Here is a 20,862-nt window from a genome sequence, read left to right on the forward strand (position 1 = left end):
GAGTAAAGGGTACTTTTGCAGAGAGGCAAAAGGAGGCAAGCAGTTTTCCACAAGGATCCCTGCCGTTCACAATTTACAGTAAATTCTGACTTCGGAATCAAAAACAACAATTTCTAAATTTCCAGATGACGCCAAGTTGGACAGGTTAGTCAAACACAGAGGAGGACTGCAACAAATTACAGGCGGACATGAATATATTTGCATAATGGAAAATAATTGACTAATTACGTTCAACACGGATAAATGTGAGGCAGCACATTTTGGGAGGGAGACTAGCGAGGTCGCTTATTACTTGGAAGGTGCAAGTCTCGATGGGATAGAGGAGCACGAGGGATCTCAAATACATTAGTCGCTGAAGGTGAGCATGGCCACAAGGGGACAGGGGTTTAAAGTGCGTGGGGAAAAGTTTAGAACAGATGCGCGAGGCAAGTTTTTTACACAGAAGGTGGTAAATATATGGAACGTGCTGCCTGGGGAGGTGGTGGGAGCAGATACAAGAGCAGCATTTATGGGCATCTCGACAAATATAATAGGGTGGGAATGGAAAGATACGGACTCCGTAAGTGCATACAGTTTTAGTTTAGGCAGATACCATGGTGGGCGCAGGCTTAGAGCACCGAAGGGCCTGTTCCTGTGCCGTATTGTTCTTTGTAAGCCAACCAAGCATTTGATTTTATATTTGGAGGGACAGAATTGACAAGTAGAGACGTAACTCTAAATAAACCTGTATCGAACCTTGCGTGCAGCTCTGATTGCCAAATTATACAAAGGATATAGAAGCACTGGAGTAAGTGCTGAGAAGATTTACAAGGGTGGTGCCAGAAATGAGTGGGTGCACGCAAGGATTGACCAACTGGATCTCATCTCTAGTGAGAAAAGACAGCTGAGGGCTGGAGACCTTTAAAAATATGAAGGTCGAGAGTGGGTGCAGCTTCCTCCAGTGAGGAAAAGCAAAACCAGAGGCCTTCAGAATAGGATAGGCACCACGAGATCCAAGTCGGGAATTCAGAAGAAAGTACTTCACTCAAAGAATGGTGAGAATGTGGAACTCGCTCCCACAGGGAGTGGCTGGAGTGAGCAGTATGGATGCATTTAAAGGGAAACTAGACAAGCATTTGAGGGAGAAGAGAATGCATATGTAGGTGGCGCAGTGGTTAGCATTGCTGCCTCATGGCGCCGAGGTCCCAGGTTCGATCCTGGCTCTGAGTCACTGTCGGTGTGGAGTTTGCACATTCTCCCTGTGTTTGCATGGGTTTCGCCCCCACAACCCAAAGATGTGCAGGGTAGGTGGACTGAACACGCTAAATTGCCCCTTAATTGGAATAAATGAATTGGGTACTCTAAATTTATTTATTTTTAATTTTAAAATAAAAAAAAAGAGAAAGCAGGAGGCTCGACTGGAGCATAAACACCAACGTGGGCTGGCTGGGCCTAATTCTATATGGTATATCCTATGTGATTTAAGGATATGGGACAGTGTAATAGAATACCACCGACACATAACAAAGCACAGACATAGCGCCATCTGCAGTCTAGAAAAGTAAAACTCAATTTAGGATTCAGGGTTTCAGTGCAGATCTTGTCCCAAGTTACAAACAAACTTTGAGTGAAGCATTTAGTTTGCTATTTCTACCCCCCGTGTTAATGTTAATCCATTAGCGCAGCAGTTTCCGCTGTCGGAGAAAAGCTGAATTTTTGCTGGGCCACTTGAGGAGAAAATCGATCAGAGGCGTGGTCAAAGAGATAATGGGAGGGATTCTCCGTTTAGTCCCGTCGGCGGCATTCTCCGTTCTCAATGAATGGAATTTTCGGCTGAGCGCCAAATTCTCAGTCCTCCCCGTCAGCGGAGACGGAGTGAACCCAGGCCAGGAAACCCCGGCCATGTTTTTTAAGATGTGGAGATGCCGGCGTTGGACTGGGGTGAGCACAGTACGAAGTCTTACAACACCAGGTTAAAGTCCAACAGGTTTGTTTCGATGTCACTAGCTTTCGGAGCGCTGCTCCTTCCTCAGGTGAATGAAGAGGTATGTTCCAGAAACACATATATAGACAAATTCAAAGATGCCAAACAATGCTTGGAATGCGACCATTAAAGAACAACAAAGAACAAAGAAATATACAGCACAGGAACAGGCCCTTCGGCCCTCCAAGCCCGTGCCGACCATACTGCCCGACTAAACTACAATCTTCTACCCTTCCTGGGTCCGTATCCTTCTATTCCCATCCTATTCATATATTTGTCAAGATGCCCCTTAAATGTCCCTATCGTCCCTGCTTCCACTACCTCCTCCGGTAGCGAGTTCCAGGTACCCACTACCCTCTGCGTAAAAAACGTGCCTCGTACATCTACTCTAAACCTTGCCCCTCTCACCTTAAACCTATGCCCCCTAGTAATTGACCCCTCTACCCTGGGGAAAAGCCTCTGACTATCCACTCTGTCTATGCCCCTCATAAGTTTGTATACCTCTATCAGGTCGCCCCTCAACCTCCTTCGTTCCAGTGAGAACAAACCGAGTTTATTCAACCGCTCCTCATAGCTTATGCCCTCCATACCAGGCAACATTCTGGTAAATCTCTTCTGCACCCTCTCTAAAGCCTCCACATCCTTCTGGTAGTGTGGCGACCAGAATTGAACACTATACTCCAAGTGTGGCCTAACTAAGGTTCTATACAGCTGCAACATGACTTGCCAATTCTTATACTCAATGCCCCGGCCAATGAAGGCCAGCATGCCGTATGCCTTCTTGACTACCTTCTCCACCTGTGTTGCCCCTTTCAATGACCTGTGGACCTGTACTCCTAGATCTCTTTGACTTTCAATACTCTTGAGGGTTCTACCATTCACTGTATATTCCCTACCTGCATTAGACCTTCCAAAATGCATTACCTCACATTTGTCCGGATTAAACTCCATCTGCCATCTCTCCGCCCAAGTCTCCAGACAATCTAAATCCTGCTGTATCCTCAGACAGTCCTCATCGCTATCCGCAATTCCACCAACCTTTGTGTCGTCTGCAAACTTACTAATCAGACCAGTTACATTTTCCTCCAAATCATTTATATATACTACAAAGAGCAAAGGTCCCAGCACTGATCCCTGTGGAACACCACTGGTCACAGCCCTCCAATTAGAAAAGCATCCCTCCATTGCTACCCTCTGCCTTCTATGGCCTAGCCAGTTCTGTATCCACCTTGCCAGTTCACCCCTGATCCCGTGTGACTTCACCTTTTGTATTAGTCTACCATGAGGGACCTTGTCAAAGGCCTTACTGAAGTCCATATAGACAACATCTACTGCCCTACCTGCATCAATCATCTTAGTGACCTCCTCGAAAAACTCTATCAAGTTAGTGAGACACGACCTCCCCTTCACAAAACCGTGCTGCCTCTCACTAATACGTCCATTTGCTTCCAAATGGGAGTAGATCCTGTCTCTAAGAATTCTCTCCAGTAATTTCCCTACCACTGACGTAAGGCTCACCGGCCTGTAGTTCCCGGGATTATCCTTGCTATCCTTCTTAAACAGAGGAACAACATTGGCTATTCTCCAGTCCTCCGGGACATCCCCTGAAGACAGCGAGGATCCAAAGATTTCTGTCAAGGCCTCAGCAATTTCCTCTCCAGCCTCCTTCAGTATTCTGGGGTAGATCCCATCAGGCCCTGGGGACTTATCTACCTTAATATTTTTTAAGACACCCAACACCTCGTCTTTTTGGATCACAATGTGACCCAGGCTATCTACACCCCCTTCTCCAGACTCAACATCTACCAATTCCTTCTCTTTGGTGAATACTGATGCAAAGTATTCATTTAGTACCTCGCCCATTTCCTCTGGCTCCACACATAGATTCCCTTGCCTATCCTTCAGTGGGCCAACCCTTTCCCTGGCTACCCTCTTGCTTTTTATGTACGTGTAAAAAGCCTTGGGATTTTCCTTAATCCTATTTGCTAATGACTTTTCGTGACCCCTTCTAGCCCTCCTGACTCCTTGCTTAAGTTCCTTCCTACTTTCCTTATATGCCACACAGGCTTCGTCTGTTCCCAGCCTTTTAGCCCTGACAAATGCCTCCTTTTTCTTTTTGACGAGGCCTACAATATCACTCGTCATCCAAGGTTCCCGAAAATTGCCGTATTTATCTTTCTTCCTCACAGGAACATGCCGGTCCTGTATTCCTTTCAACTGACACTTGAAAGCCTCCCACATGTCAGATGTTGATTTGCCCTCAAACATCCGCCCCCAATCTATGTTCTTCAGTTCCCGCCTAATATTGTTATAATTAGCCTTCCCCCAATTTAGCACATTCATCCTCGGACCACTCTTATCCTTGTCCACCAGTACTTTAAAACTTACTGAATTGTGGTCACTGTTACCGAAATGCTCCCCTACTGAAACATCTACCACCTGGCCGGGCTCATTCCCCAATACCAGGTCCAGTACCGCCCCTTCCCTAGTTGGACTGTTTACATATTGTTTTAAGAAGCCCTCCTGGATGCTCCTTACAAACTCCGCCCCGTCTAAGCCCCTGGCACTAAGTGAGTCCCAGTCAATATTGGGGAAGTTGAAGTCTCCCATCACCACAACCCTGTTGTTTTTACTCTTTTCCAAAATCTGTCTACCTATCTGCTCCTCTATCTCCCGCTGGCTGTTGGGAGGCCTGTAGTATACCCCCAACATTGTGACTGCACCCTTCTTATTCCTGATCTCTACCCATACAGCCTCACTGCCCTCTGAGGTGTCCTCTCGCAGTATAGCTGTGATATTCTCCCGAACAAGTAGCGCAACTCCACCTCCCCTTTTACATCCCCCTCTATCCCGCCTGAAACATCTAAATCCTGGAACGTTTAGCTGCCAATCCTGCCCTTCCCTCAACCAGGTCTCTGTAATGGCAACAACATCATAGTTCCAAGTAGTAATCCAAGCTCTAAGTTCATCTGCCTTACCCGTAATGCTCCTTGCATTAAAACATATGCACTTCAGGCCACCAGACCCGCTGTGTTCAGCAACTTCTCCCCGTCTGCTCTGCCTCAGAGCCACACTGTCCCTATTCCCTAGTTCTCCCTCAATGCTCTCACCTTCTGACCTATTGCTCCCGTGCCCACCCCCCTGCCATACTAGTTTAAACCCTCCCGTGTGACACTAGCAAACCTCGCGGCCAGGATATTTATGCCTCTCCGGTTTAGATGCAACCCGTCCTTCTTATACAGGTCACACCTGCCCCGGAAGAGCTCCCAGTGGTCCAGATAATGGAAACCCTCCCTCCTACACCAGCTGTTTAGCCACGTGTTTATCTGCTCTATCTTCCTATTTCTAGCCTCACTGGCACGTGGCACAGGGAGTAATCCCGAGATTACAACCCTCGAGGTCCTGTCTTTTAACTTTCTGCCTAGCTCCCTGAACTCCTGCTGCAGGACCTCATGCCCCTTCCTGCCTATGTCGTTAGTACCAATATGTACAACAACCTCTGCCTGTTTGCCCTCCCCCTTGAGGATTCCCTCTACCCGTTCGGAGACATCCTGGACCCTGGCACCAGGGAGGCAACATACCATCCTGGAGTCTCTTTCACGTCCACAGAAGCGCCTATCTGTGCCCCTGACTATAGAGTCCCCTATTACTATTACTCTTCTGCGCTTTGACCCTCCCTTCTGAACATCAGAGCCAGCCGTGGTGCCACTGCTCTGGCTGCTGCTGTTTTCCCCTGATAGGCTATCCCCCCCGACAGTATCCAAAGGGGTATATCTGTTCGAGAGGGGGACAACCACAGGGGATTCCTGCACTGACTGCCTGCCCTTTCTGGTGGTCACCCATTTCTCTGCCTGCACCTTGGGTGTGACCACATTTACATAACTGCGATCTATGACGCTTTCCGCCACCTGCATGCTCCAAAGTGCATCCAATTGCTGCTCCAACCGAACCATGCGGTCTGTGAGGAGCTCCAGTTGGGTGCACTTTCTGCAGATGAAGCCATCTGGGACGCTGGAAGCCTCCCGGACCTGCCACATCTCACAGTCAGAGCACAGCACCCCTCTAACTGACATTGCGTCAATTAATTAAAATTTGTCTTTTTTTTTAAATACTTTTTTTTTAAATTTCAAAGTTACTGTCAACTATCTGTTTCCTAGCACTAGATTTCTAATAGAAATGCGATAGCTAACTATAATACTCTCTGATCTCTGGCTTAGATATCCTCTAAATTATAATTAAGTTATTATGTTTAATTAGTTCCCAAATACTCAAATGTTTTTTAAATTTAGGTTAGAATCCCAACCAGCCACTCTGGCCACAGCTTTTCTGTGATGTCACTTTAGTTTCCCCCGACACACACAATTTGAAAAAAGGTATAAAAGTAAAAATCACTTACTTACCTTCTTAGTGTCTGAGATGTTCTCAGGTTCTCTCGCTGACAGAGACTGCTCCTCCACCTCCGATCCTTGACCTGCACAATGCTAATAATATAATATAATATGGCACTTACCTTACACCAATGGGTCTTATTATTAGGTTAGAGGAGGAGGGCGGGTGGGAGACACTACACGTGTAGTGTCTCGGGTTTCCTCTCCACCAGAATTTATTAGTTGGGGGGGGGGGGGGGGGGGGGGGGGGGGACTTCCCAGAGGTCCGCGGGTCGAACTTCCGGTTCCCGCCTTATATAAAAACAAATAAAACAGAAAAGAAGAACAGACACGGGACCAGGCAAGGCTTTTAAATACACTACTCACCTCCAAGAAGGCCCCTGCGCACCGCTGCCGCCGAAATCCGAAGGGCTGCTCCTGTAAAGGTAAGGCTTTTTAAAGTAAGTACTCACCTCCCAGAAGGCCCCTGCGCACCGCTGCCGCCGAAATCCGAAGGGCTGCTCCTGTAAAGGTAAGGCTTTTAAAAGTAAGTACTCACCTCCCAGAAGGCCCCTGCGCACCGCTGCCGCCGAAATCCAAAGGGCTGCTCCTGTAAAGGTAAGGCTTTTTAAAGTAAGTACTCACCTCCCAGAAGGCCCCTGCGCACCGCTGCCGCCGAAATCCAAAGGGCTGCTCCTGTAAAGGTAAGGTTTTTAAATACACTACTCACCTCCAAGAAGGCCCCTGCGCACCGCTGCCGCCGAAATCCGAAGGGCTGCTCCTGTAAAGGTAAGGCTTTTTAAAGTAAGTACTCACCTCCCAGAAGGCCCCTGCGCACCGCTGCCGCCGAAATCCAAAGGGCTGCTCCTGTAAAGGTAAGGCTTTTAAAAGTAAGTACTCACCTCCCAGAAGGCCCCTGCGCACCGCTGCCGCCGAAATCCAAAGGGCTGCTCCTGTAAAGGTAAGGTTTTTAAATACACTACTCACCTCCCAGAAGGCCCCTGCGCACCGCTGCCGCCGAAATCCAAAGGGCTGCTCCTGTAAAGGTAAGGTTTTTAAATATACTACTCACCTCCAAGAAGGCCCCTGCGCACCGCTGCCGCCGAAATCCAAAGGCAGCAGGTGATTAAATCTTTACAGATCCAGAGATGGGGTAACCCCAGGTTAAAGAGGTGTGAATTGTACCAAGCCAGGACAGTTGGTAGGATTTCGCAGGCCAGATGGTGGGGGATGAATGTAATGCGACATGAATCCCAGGTCCCGGTTGAGGCCGCACTCATGTGTGCGGAACTTGGCTATAAGCTTCTGCTCGGCGATTCTGCGTTGTCGCGCGTCCTGAAGGCCGCCTTGGAGAACGCTTACCCGGAGATCAGAGGCTAAATGCCCTTGACTGCTGAAGTGTTCCCCGACTGGAAGGGAACATTCCTGCCTGGTGATTGTCGCGCGATGTCCGTTCATTCGTTGTTGCAGCGTCTGCATGGTCTCGCCAATGTTTTTTAAGGAGTACCTTAAAGCAAGGAAGTGAGGTGAAGAGGCAGGGAGATATTGGAAAAGTATTCCAGAGCTTGGGGCCGAGGTAACTAAAGGTGCAACAACCTGCGTTGGACAATTAATATCGGGGATACTCAAGGCCAGAATTGCGCAAGTGCAGATGCCTCAAGGATTGGGGCTGGATGAGATTACAGAGTTAGGGAGGGGTGTGGCCATGGGGGGATTTGAAAACAAGCATGATAATTTGAAAATCATGACATTGCTCGACCAGGATCCAGGGGTGATAGGGGAATGGAACTTGGTTCAAGTAACACACTGACAGCAAAGTTTTGAATGACTTCAAGTTCACTGAGGGGAGGATGTGTGGGACCAGCCAAGATTTCATTGGGACAGTTGAGTCTCGAGATTCCAAAGGGATGAATTCTGTTTTCAGCTACAAATGAGACATGTGATCGCCGTACTGACTGATAATGTTTAAAAAGAAATGTGAACCTCGAGTTAATAGCAGAAGGGATGACGTGACAAGATTTCACGTTTTGAAACTTTTACTCTAACAAACAACTATTAGCTAAACATTATTTTTGTCGGCAACTAATACTTAAAGCACAAAACAGAAATATCCGCTTTCAACATAACAGAAAGCACACTTTACAGATATACTTTACACTGCCCTCTAAATAAACATTCAATTCTCCCGGAAACATTTTCTTAGCTTCTGAGTGTTTAGTTCTGTCCCGATCCTTTCTCAGCCTGGGGATGTTTAATTTCACAACTGTCTTTCACAATGACCTTTCCCCCCAGAGACACTAGGCGAGAGCTACTGGTCACGTGGGCGGGATCACTTTTTAGCAAAACTTCATATCAGAGTGAGACAGCTAGTCTCACTCTAATATGCAGTCCCACAATCTACCCAAGACATGGGAACTAATCCCTTTGCCTTGGAAATATTGGGTGAATGCCGTTCAGTGCTGGTCTCCACAAATGAGGATCAGATAGAATTGCACTTGTGATGTCTCCCAGGGGATTGGAGGCTGCCAGGTGCATGCCCTCTGCCCAGGTGGCACTGTCAGCTGGCATAGGCACTGTTAGGGTGCCAGGCAGGCATTGCCAAGCTGCCATTTTTTACACACTGTGGTTCCATCCTGGGGGTATGTGTTGCGGCGGGCGGGGGGGGGGGGGGGGGCCTGTGGACCCCTTTATAGGTGAGCTAGGGTTCAGGGTTGCGTTGGGAGATTGGGACATCATTTAAAAATCTCCTACCATACTGAGGAGTTCCACCTGAGACCCCTAACTATCCAAATGGGCGTTCGATAACGTGGTGTTTCTCGGTGCTCTGAGCACTGGGAACACCCAGGTAAACGTGCTCGCAACGGGACGCTCCTCCCATTCGGGTAGATCACACCCTTTTTCTGTAACAAAAGCTAGGTAAATCTTCCAGCTTTGTTTTAACTCCTCGTGAATTTGGTCTTTTCAATCCGAGTGCACGTCTCCACCCACATTCTTGCATGGTGAACCACAGTGTCCTGCTGTCTATGGCTGCTCTCCCACTCGCTGGCCACAGCAGTCTACCTTTTCAATGAGTTCCAGTGATACCTTAGAAACACTTTCACACTAAAAGCCCATCTCCATGGCAAAATGAATTGCATGTTTCCAGCTGAAAATACTGATGATCTACCCTTGAGACCCAACTCTCATTTATCTGGGAAGTAAATGAACAGTTTATATCACTACTAGTTACTATGATGCAGCTGTACAAAACTTTGGTAAGGCCACATTTGGAGTACTGTGTACAGTTCTGGTCGCCTCATTTTAGGAAGGATGTGGAAGCTCTGGAAAAGGTGCAAAGAAGATTTACCAGGATGTTGCCTGGAATGGAGAGTAGGTCTTACGAGGAAAGGTTGAGGGTGCTAGGCCTTTTCTCATTAGAGCGGAGAAGGATGAGGGGCGACTTGATAGAGGTTTATAAGATGATCAGGGGAATAGATAGAGTAGACAGTCAGAGACTTTTTCCCCAGGTGGAACACACCATTACAAGGGGACATAAATTCAAGGTGAAAGGTGGAAGATATAGGAGGGATATCAGAGGTAGGTTCTTTACCCAGAGAGTAGTGGGGGCATGGAATGCACTGCCTGTGGAAGTAGTTGAGTCGGAAACATTAGGGACCTTCAAGCAGCTGTTGGATAGGTACATGGATTACGGGAAAATGATATAGTGTAGATTTATTTGTTCTTAAGGGCAGCACGGTAGCATTGTGGATAGCACAATTGCTTCACAGATCCATGGTCCCAGGTTCGATTCCGGCTTGGGTCATTGTCTGTGCGGAGTCTGCACGTCCTCCCCGTGTCTGCGTGGGTTTCCTCCGGGTGCTCCGGTTTCCTCCCACAGTCCAAAGATGTGCGGGTTAGGTGAATTGGCCAATGATAAATTGCCCTTAATGTCCAAATTGCCCTTGGTGTTGGGTGGAGGTGTTGAGTTTGGGTAGGGTGCTCTTTCCAAGAGCTGGTGCAGACTCAAAGGGCCGAATGGCCTCCTTCTGCACTGTAAATTCAATGATAATCTATGATTAATCTAGGACAAAGGTTCGGCACAACATCGTGGGCCGAAGGGCCTGTTCTGTGCTGTATGTTCTATGTTCTATGTTCTATCCAACATTTCAACACTTTTCAAAAGCAAAATACTGCAGATGCTGGAAATCTGAAATAAAAACAAAAAAATGCTGAAAATGCCCCGGAGGTCAGGCAGCATCTGTGGAGCGAGGAGCAGAGTTAGTGGGGCCGATTCTCCAAAATGGAGACTAAGTGTTCGCGCCAACGCTGCGAAACGGGCACGGGGACAACTGATTCTGTCCCCCACAGGGGGCCAGCGCGGCGCTGGAGCGGTTCACGCTGCTCCAGCCTCCCTTCCCGGCACCAAATGAGCGCCGCGCCAACCCGCACATGCGCGGGGGACTTCTTCAGCGCGCCGGCCGCTACGCAACATGGCGTGGGGGTTCACGGGCCGGCCGCGCAACAAAGTAGGCCCGGGGGGGGGGGGGTGGGGAGAGGCCGGCCCGCCGATTGGTGGGCCCCGATGGCGGGCCAGACCCAATCGGAGGCCCCCCCCCCCTCCCCCGGTGAAGGAGCGCTTTTCCCCGCCCCACAGGGCGCCCCCCGACCCTTCGTGCAGAGTTCCCGCCGGCTGCGAGCAGGGGTGAACGGCGCCGGCGGGACACTGCTTTTTCCGTGCGGCTGCTCGGCCCGGAGTATCGGCGTCCCCGCTGCGTACAGCGGCCCCCGGCCGGCGCCGCGTCAAACCTCGGAGAATCGCGCGCCGGGGTCGGGGCGGCGTGGCGCGGTTGCGGCGATTCTCCGGCCCGGCGCGGGGCTCGGCGGATCACACCCGGTGTTTTCGCCGAACTGGAAAAAGTTAGAGGTGTAATTTCCTTTGACCAAGGAATGGGTGGGACAAGGACACAAGGAAGGATGAAAGACAGAAGAGGTTTAATGATAGACAAGTTAGTCTTCCAGAGCCAAAGGGAATAGTGAAGAGGCACGAAAAGAGGTAAATAAACAAAAGATGTGCTGCTGTCTGAAAATAATGCATACAAAGAAAAGGGAAATAAAATAGGGGGACAGCATTTACAGCCTAAAGTTATTGGACGCCATTTTGAGTCCAGAAGGCAGTAAAGAGCCCAATCTAAAGAGGAGGGGCCATTCCTCAAACTTATGTTATTAACAGTGCAGCAGCCGAAGGACAGAGAAGTCAGTGTTAAAGTAAGGTGGAGAGGGGCGGCACGATGGCACAGTGGTTAGCACGGCTACCTCACGGCGCCAAGGTCCCGGGTTCAATCCCGGCCCGGTGTCACTGTCCGTGTGGAGTTTGCACATTCTCCCCCTGTCTGCATGGGTCTCACCCCCACAACCCAACGATGTGCCTTGTAGGTAAATTGGCCACGCTACGTTGGTGGAGAATTAAAGTGACAGACTGTCAGAAGCTTGCGGACTGCGTGTGAGGTGTTCCACCAAGCAGCCACCCAACCTGTGTTTGGTCTCTCTGGTGCAGCGGAGGCCACATAGTGAGCTACGAAGACAGTGGACTAAATTGAAAGACGTACACGTCAATCACTGCCTCACCTGGTGCGAGTGTTTGGGGGCTTGGAGGCTGAGGAGCTGAAACAGCAGGTGTTACATCTCCTGAGAATGCAGGGGCAGCTGCCTTGGGAACGGGGCTGGGCTTCGGGAGTGATGGAGGAGTGGACCAGGTTATCGCAGGGTGCCCCATTCAGACGCTGAACTGGGAGGGGAGGGGAAGATGTGTTTGGCGGGTGGCTCCATGCTGGAGCTGGTGGAAAATGGTGGAAAATGATCCATTGAATACGGAGGCTGGTTGTGTGAAAGGTGAGGAGAAGGGGAATGCTATTATGGTTCTGGGAGGAAGGAGAAGGGATTAGAGCAAAAGTGCACAATATGTGACAGTTGTGGTGGAGGGGGGACCTGACGACCACGGTGTGGGGGGAGGAGTGGATTCGGGGAGGAGTGGATTCCTTGATTGAGCAAAAAATGATGACACCTCGGAAATGCTGGTGTTGAAATTTGCATCATCAGAACAGGTGTGACAGAGGATATGGGAGAACAGAATGTGTCCTGGCCGGATGTGGGGTGTGACAGCTCAGTGTAATTGGAGAGATGCCTGCGGTGACTGCCGTATCCTGTTTAAATAAGGAATGTAGGAATTTCGAAACAGGAGTGGGTCATTTATTCACTCAGTGGAACTTTGGCTGATTTACAGCCTAGCTCCTTTGCTCCGTATCCCTTCGATCTTATGTTAACTGAAGATTTTAGCAACCTCACATTTAAAATGAATAACTGATCTAAAATCAATTGTCATTTGCGAAAGAGAGTTCCAAACTTCCGCCATCCGTTTTGTGCTGAGATATGTTACAGTTCAATCCGAGTCAGAGAGAAGGAAGATATGGTGTGATTTTTGTGTCCCAAAGATAATGGGGGGTGGAGGGGAGGGGGAAACGAGTGTGGGAAGCACTGCAGAAAAAGATGTCTTGTCAACAGACAGGTCAGAGATTTCACTACGATACATCTGTTTAAGAAGTGAAAATGCCATACAAGCTCAAAAATATAAACACACCAATTGCAGTTCCTGAATGTAGAAAGATTAATTTCCATCTCGGTTATGCATTTGGGGTGTGTTAGAACATTTGTTTATGATTCACATAATTAATAAGGTTCCTGAAGTAAATGTCAAGCATTCGCATGGTTTATAGTACACATACATTTATCATAGAATCCCTACAGTGCAGAAGGAGGCCATTCAACCCATCGATTCTGTACCGACCCACTGAAGGAGCACCCTACCGAGGCCCACTCCCCCACCCTATCCCCTGTTGCTCTCTTTATCTGGTTCTAAATACGGCGGTCAATATGGTCGCCTTCCTTAATCCTAATTATGTTTATGCTTTAGAGTCGCCAGGTATCTTTCGAAACCGCCACAAGGTTCAAACCTGAATACTGATCAAAGAGCCGATACGCCAGTTAGTTAGTTCAAAGTCAATACTATTTATTTACACACACAGTAATATCTACTCATGCACAAAATACCACAAACTAAACTATCTCTAACGCTAATGCCTATACTTAGCTTGGGGCGCCCACTCAGTCAGAGGAACAATGGCCGTTGTTCGGATCTGAGGTTGCTGGGGTCGAAGTGGTGAAGGGGAACAGCTAAGGTCGTCCGTCTGGTAGCGAGCGTTGACCTTGGACTTATTTGCTTCTGGTGCAGCTGCTGGACGGGTCTCTCCGCTTTGAGAGCCGATTCCAAGAGAGCGATTCTCTCTCGGGGCCTTCTTATACCCGAAGGGGCTTCGCGCGCTTTTGGGCGGGCCTTGAACTTGGCACCAATCAATTGGGCCGTTTCTTGGTCACTCGTATTGATCTTGACCAATAAAGGGGTGGGTGCCCTGATGGCTGGGTGGGTCCGATGTGGCCGTTGGCCTGGCCTTGTTTACGCTTCTGGTTTGGGGAACTGGCGCCGTGAGGTCTGGAGCCAGATCGGTTGCTTGAGTGTCTTTCCTTTGTTCCCGGAGATGGGCCATCAATATGCCAATAGACTTACAGTTTCAGTCTCGTCGGGGAGCTGCGATTCCAATATGCATACAGGCTCTGTGCCTGCTTGCATTCTTAGCATTGTCCATAGTTCCCTAGAGTCTTTGCAAACATCCATTTTGTCTTCTGGAAGTGGCCATCCCAGATGGCTACACCCCATAACCCCACCTAACCTGCACATCCCTGGACAATAAGGGAGAATTTAGTGTGGCCAATCCACCTAATCTGCACATCTTTGGATTGTGGGAGGAAACCGGAGGAAACCCACACAGACATGGGGAGAACGTGCAAACTCCGCACAGACAGTCACCCGAGGCCAGAATCGAACCTGGGGCCCTGGCGCTGTGAGGCAGCAGTGCTCACTACTGTGCCACCGTGCCGCCCTATTGTACCTAGCGTCATGTTGTATCTCCAGTCACACCTGATTCATACATAAGAATTAGGAGCAGGAGTGGGCCATTCGGCCCCTTGAGCCTGCCCGGTCATTCAATACAGTCATGGCTGATCTAATTGTGACCTCAGCTCCACTTCCCTGTCTATCCCCCTTTGATTCCCTTCACAATCAAGAATCTAATTGCCTGGTGGGCAGCACAGTGGCGCAGTGGTTAGCACTGCTGCCTAATGGTGGCAAGGTTCCCGGTTCGATCCTGGCTCTGAGTCCGTGGGAGTTTGCACATTCTCCCCGTGTTTGCGTGGATTTCGCTCCCACAACACAAAGATGTGCAGAGTAGGTGGATTGGCCACACTGAATTGTCCCTTAATTGGAAGAAATTATTTGGGTACTCTAAAAAAAAATTTTTTAAGTATCTAAGTTATGTAATGACCCAGCCTCCACTGCTCTCTGGGGAAGAGAATTCCATAGACTACCAACCCTCTGAGCGAAAGCATTTCTCCTCACCTAAGTTTTAACTGACAGATCTTTTGGGCTGGCTTCTCCATTATTGAGACTATGTCCCCAGGCCGGCGTCAAAACGGGGGAGTTTTACCCCTGAGAATCCTGGAGAAAAGTGAAACGAATTCATAGCTTCCGGATCAGAGGCCGCGCATGCGCACAGCGACGGCGGCCTCCAATGGCTGCGCCGTGCTCCATGACGGACACGGACCGCGGAGTTGAACCCGAAAAAGAGACCCCCCCCCCCCCAATCGGGCACGCGCCCGACCCTCAAACCCCATACAATCACTCCCCGGCTGCCTATAAGGCCCCCCCTGGCCTCTGATTGGCCCACCCCCGAACTGGGTAGCCGCGGACTGAGTCCACAGCCGCCACGCGAGTATCCCAACCAGCAATAGCAGGTTAGTTCCACGCCGTCGGGAACTCAGCCGGTCGGGGGCGGAGGATGTTGGAGCGGGTCTCTGGCAATGGCCCCCTGGCGGCACGCCGTACTCCCCGGTGACGCCGGTTTTCGGTGCCCGGAGAATCGCCAAACCGGCGCCGGGCCCGATTACGGTGTCAAACTGGATTCTCTGCCCCGGCACCGGCCGCGATTTCGGCACTGGGTGCGGAGAATCCTGCCCCTCATATTTAAACTGTGTCCTGTGGTTCTAGTCCCCCCCCCCCCCCCCCAAAAGGGGAACCACCTTTTCAGCATCCACCCTGTCAAAACCCCTGAGGATTTTACATGTTTTAATATAATCGCCTCCCATTCTGCAAAACTCACATAGGACCGCAACGCCATGGTAGAGCTGGGAAGAGCATCTGCCATGGGGCCTCTGCTCAGTAAAACCAAGTGGGAGAGCAGGCTGGGCTTGTGTTGAAATTATATGTGAAGGTTCGAGAAGAGCAAGAGTGGATCTCAGGCATCTGCAAGGACGGGCACCCGCTGCCTGTCCATGCTCCCCTCCCCAAGGCCTACCTTTCTTTCGGTTGGGTGAGCCTGTGGGCCACCCAATTACAATGCCGGCAGCCCGATAGTTAAAATCAGCAGGTGGAGTTTGGCCGGGGAGGGTTACTCTTGCCAATCTCTCAATGGCTTTATGGCGGCATTAGCAGAGGCCTAAGAGGACAGGCTGAATCCCAGTTGCCGTGGCTGGGCACAATGTGTAGTCTGAGGAAACAGCAAAATGAGAGGCTGTGGAAATAGCTGCGGGACAAAGATGCAACACACAACTCGCAAGCTGCAGAAGACATTTGGCGCTGAAAGTGTTAAACCGAAGTCCTTCCAATATTTTTGATCACAGACTGCATCCTCTTACCAGTCATATGCCATTGCCATAGTGATGATGACAGTACACTACATACACAATTACCCCTATAAGTAACCTCCTTAAATTACTTATACACAGCGATGCTTATATAAACTAATTTTCTACCTGGTGTATTTGAAGTTGTTGAAAGCCTCTTGTTATTTGGGAGAAAGAGGTTTTTAGCTCCAATGGATTATATGTATTTATACCTCATACCAAAAAAGAAGACATGGGATGTATTTTGCATTCTGAATATTAATGTTGTCTGTTCTCTTGGTGAACTGATTGGGTGAGAAACGTCAGTAATGGACGGTAAATATCTCTGATCATTCCCCCCCCCCCGCCAGCATCAAGCTTTCTCAGTCGCACACAGCCAAAGTCAGTGATGGTACCGTTCCCACTATATTCAGCACCAAAGTCAGAAAGGTGTCCCCCGCTGTACCACTGGCACTCGTCTCCATAGCCTGAATTCTTTGGATAGCTGAGGTTCTGTTTCCCACCATTGAAGAGCCAGCAGGAAACACATCCTCGCTGACACTGTCTGCCACGCAGCTAAGCTACGCTTCAATGAGCGTTGATTAGCTGCAGGTGGGACTTTTGCCCCACACTGGGGAGGAAGTCCTGCCTTAGAGAACTACCGACCAATCAGATTGGCTGGCAGCGCTGCTGTGGCTACAAGAGCAGAATGGGCCAAATGGCCTCCTTCTGCACTGTAAATTCAATGAAAGAGGAGGTTCAGGAGGATGTTGGAGACCAAATCCAGGCACTGGAGGCCTAGGCCGGTTCACGGAGATCCAGGGCAGGGAGGGGAGGGAAAGCCTGGCAGTCACCCAGGAGAGGGGACAATCGGGGTCTTGGGGTAGAGGCCAATGGAGGCCACCGGACGTTAAGGGGGGGCAGTGGGGTGCTTGACTTCAGAAGGGGGACTCCGATGGTGCCCACCCCTCCCGCCTCCACATTCCCGCACAAGATGTAACTTATTTGTACTTCAGGCATCCCCCACAAAGGGTTCAATCTTCTCGCCAACCTCAAAATTGAGGCTGGGTGGGAAACGGCCCTTAAGTGGCCATTAATTCCTGGAGGGAATCCCAGCCCTTCCAATTCCATGCGTCACCCCCACACTCGCCTAATCTGTGGAGGAATGTAAAATTCTGGCCTATGGTTTTTGAAGAGCAAACCCGTCAATTTGAATTGAACTAGATTTCAAATTGATCATTTTTATCTGAATGTATAATTTGAGAAGGGGGCAATAGATTCTTTGGAATGTTTCAAAGACATTTCAGTGACCATTCGACCATCTCCTCCCATATCCAGCACTTCCCTCTCCATTCTTATTCAAGGAACAGGAACAATAAAGGGCAATGACCTTCAGCAGAACAGTGGAATCAACCCTCAGCTAGCACTCCTCCCAGGCTGCAGTGCGAAACATGAATAGAAAAGATGAGAACATTGAAATGGTTCCATGTTGAAGAACATCAGTATTCTTCTTTCCTGCACCTTTTTTGCACCTGAAAAACTATGCCCCTGAAAACTACTTGAGAGAGGCTCTCAAGTGGGGTGTCACATTCCCGACCATGCTTTCGTGGGGGGGAGGGATCCTGGTGTTAATTCTGTTCAAAATGTTGCTGCAGGTTAAGTTCATAGAACAGCAGATGTGGGAATCGTAGTTCAAGGTTCAGAAGAAATATCCAAAGCAGCGGGTTTTAGAAAGCTCGGTGAACCTTCGCCTATCGAGATGAACCCAGCAATGGGGTATCCGCCGAGAATAGACTTGTGGGAGAACGGGTCAATGGTTACGGTTGGCAGGACTCCTCGATACTAATGCTTGAATGGGGGAAGGAGTGGATGACCTCAGTCCTCCTCTACTGCACTCAGAGACTGTAGAAGAACCGAAGCAATCGGGTCAAACAGCAAGGTCTGGGAGAAAGCCGGGAAAACCACACTTAAATCCAACCCAGAGCGGGTCGCAAACAGCAGGGCGAACAGGAAATGTTTTTATTGAGTTTTTTGTGGTGTACAATATAAGGATAAGTATGGACAAAGAGTAGGAGGCAGAGGAAAAAGAAAAATATTGACACCTCGGTCGGTTTCAATTATTTACATACATCATACATGCATTGTTGCTCTTTCTCTTGCATTATTTATAGCGGTGGTTGTGGTTTCCTGTTTTTCGTTCCCCACCAATTTTTGGGTTCTGGCTGTTGTTCCTGCCCCCCCCCCCCCACTTTTGTTCTTTTCCTGCCCCCCCCCCCTGCACCTCATGCATCTCATGTTGGGATTGGTTGGGTTCCCTGTCTCCTAGGCCCCCACTCACACTCCTATTCCCCCCCCCCCCCCACTTCCTTGCTGTGTCGTGGCTACCCCCTCCTGTTCTTTGGCTTCTTAGTTGTTGGCTACAAACAGGCCTTGGAACAAACGAGTGAATGGCTCCCACGTTCTGTGGAAGCCCTTCTCCTGACCCTCGGATGGCCTATTTGATTTTGTCCATTTGGAGAAATTCCGATCGGCCGGACGGCCAGTCTGCAGCTTCGGGCGGTGCTGCTGACCGCCAGCCGAGCAGGATTCTCCGGCGGGCGATCAGGGAGGCAAAGACAAGGGCGTCGGGCCTCCTCCCCAGGAATAGATCTGGCTGTTTTGAGACTCCGAAAACTGCCACTCTGGGGCATGGCTCCACCCTCATCCCCGCCACTTTGGACATTGCCTCGAAGAAGGCTGTCCAGAACCCCGCAAAGTCTGGGGCAAGACCAGAACATGTGGGAGTAGTTGGCCGGGCCTCCAACGGGAAAAGTTAAGTAATAGAGACAGTGTGGTGTGTATTTTATAATTGTTCTCAAGGGTTCTGTCATTTTGTTGGATCAAGATGAGATTTGAAATAACTACCATTCTGCACATTGACATCTTGCCTGTAAAACAAAAAAACCGTGTTACGGTTGACATGTTGCAATTTGATTTAATCGCTTTTGAAAAGTTCCGATATTTCCTCCTTTCATTGGCTAACATGGTTGAAATGAACTTGGACTTTCTATACTTTCTGATATAAAATGGCTGTTTTTACATTGATATCTGACCATGTCTCATAAAAGCAACTCAACCCACCTTCAAAAAAAGATTGGAGAAAAGCACATGTGCCCACATGTAAAGGCACAAGATTAAAACAGAAAGTGCTGGAAGTACCCAGCTGGTCTGGCAGGCAGCATCTGTGGAGTGAAAAATGGAATTAACGTTTTTGAGATCAATATGACTGTTTTCCAGCTCTGATGTACTCTGTCTCTCCCTCTCTACAGGCACTGCCAGACCTGCCGACTATTTCCAGCACATTGTTTCTATTTCAGATTTCCATCATCTGCAGTATTTTGCTTCTAATTTATTGCGAAGGCATGATGTTCAGTTCAGATCATTGGGGGATACTATTGTTGCGGGGCAGACTCAATGGGCCGAATGGCCTACTTCAGATCCGTGTCTTATGGTCTTGTACTGCTAAGTTTCGCTGTCGTTTAATTTGATATTGGGAAACATCAGCGCATTCCTGAATGTTAGACACAACAGATGCTTATGTGGCTAGTCTCACTGGGCCTAAAGCAGACCCAAAACCTGCCCCAGGGTGTACGGTCACCGTCCCGTTTTCTCATTCTCAGAGAGGAACGTGTAGATCACTTCCTCCAAACGTTGCACATCTAAGACACAAGTTCCCAAGCTCAACATTAGGTTGATAGCCAAACTCTGCCAATGAGAACGTGGGTTGATGTAAAACTGCCTGATGTACCTTTTAATTTTACATAGGCAATCTATAAGATGGTTTCTTCTGTGATGAAGATGCCAGAAGACGAATCGACACCTGAGAAAAGGACAGAAAAAATCTTCAGACAGATGGACACCAACCGGGATGGTGAGTTGTTAGGCTCTACCGGGGACCTTCTTTACAATCATCTCCAGCCTTGAATTCTTACAAATTATCTCCAGACTGTAGCTCGTCATCATCACCTCTTCCATAAAACACAACGGGGTATATGCGCTGACTGATGGTGTTTGTGTAAAATAACTTGGTTAATGCCACAGATTTAAAAGGAATTTAACACCATATTTGGCTTTTTGTACAGAAGCACTGTTAGTTGAGAACTAGAACCCATTATGAAATGAAAATCGCTTATTGTCACGAGTAGGCTTCAATGAGGTTACTGTGAAAAAACCCTAGTTGCCACATTCCGGCGCCTGTTCGGGGAGGCTGGTACGGGAATTGAACCGTGCTGCTGGCCTGCCTTGGTCTGCTTTCAAAGCCAGCGATTTAGCCCAGTGTGCTAAACCAGCCCCTATCTATAGCTTTGTTTTTCATAGAGGACTGACAGAATGTGTCGTCTTTCATTAGTGCTTACCATGTGGACAAGTTTCTTACAGAACTCACATAAAGCGTATTGTATCTAAATGGGGCAGTGAGTTTTGAATGGTAACTATGCTGTATACTTCTTGTCAACATGACCAGCTGAAGAGCAATAAATAAACATTACCTGTTCCCTTCATACAATCATACATATACAATCTTTAGCACTTTTTATTTTCATCATCATAATAATTCCTGTCTGTGCTGTTTTAAGGCATTTGCCCTATTGGTTTACACATGCAAAATTATGCAGTTTTGAGGTCATGGGTGCACTAAAAATAACACGCAAAGTAATTAAATGTTTCTGCATTTCAGATGCCTTTAATATTAACTTATCGTCACGTTTTCTCACCTGTTGCGAGTGACTCCTGCTAGAACACAATTTA

At 48.8% G+C, this 20,862-nt stretch overlaps 1 protein-coding gene across 7 annotated transcripts in view; it reads left to right on the top strand.

The window, feature by feature from the left end:
• Positions 1–20,862, top strand: part of LOC140385197 (neurocalcin-delta) — a 382,792-nt gene that overhangs the window by 345,715 nt on the left and 16,215 nt on the right. For all 7 annotated transcript variants that reach the window (XM_072467086.1, XM_072467085.1, XM_072467089.1 and 4 more), the window contains one exon: positions 19,882–19,987. In XM_072467086.1, the coding sequence (XP_072323187.1) occupies positions 19,882–19,987 (106 nt within the window). The remainder of the gene's footprint in view (positions 1–19,881; positions 19,988–20,862) is intronic.

Source organism: Scyliorhinus torazame, chromosome 11, assembly GCF_047496885.1.
Source record: "Scyliorhinus torazame isolate Kashiwa2021f chromosome 11, sScyTor2.1, whole genome shotgun sequence".
Lineage (NCBI taxonomy): Eukaryota > Metazoa > Chordata > Chondrichthyes > Carcharhiniformes > Scyliorhinidae > Scyliorhinus > Scyliorhinus torazame.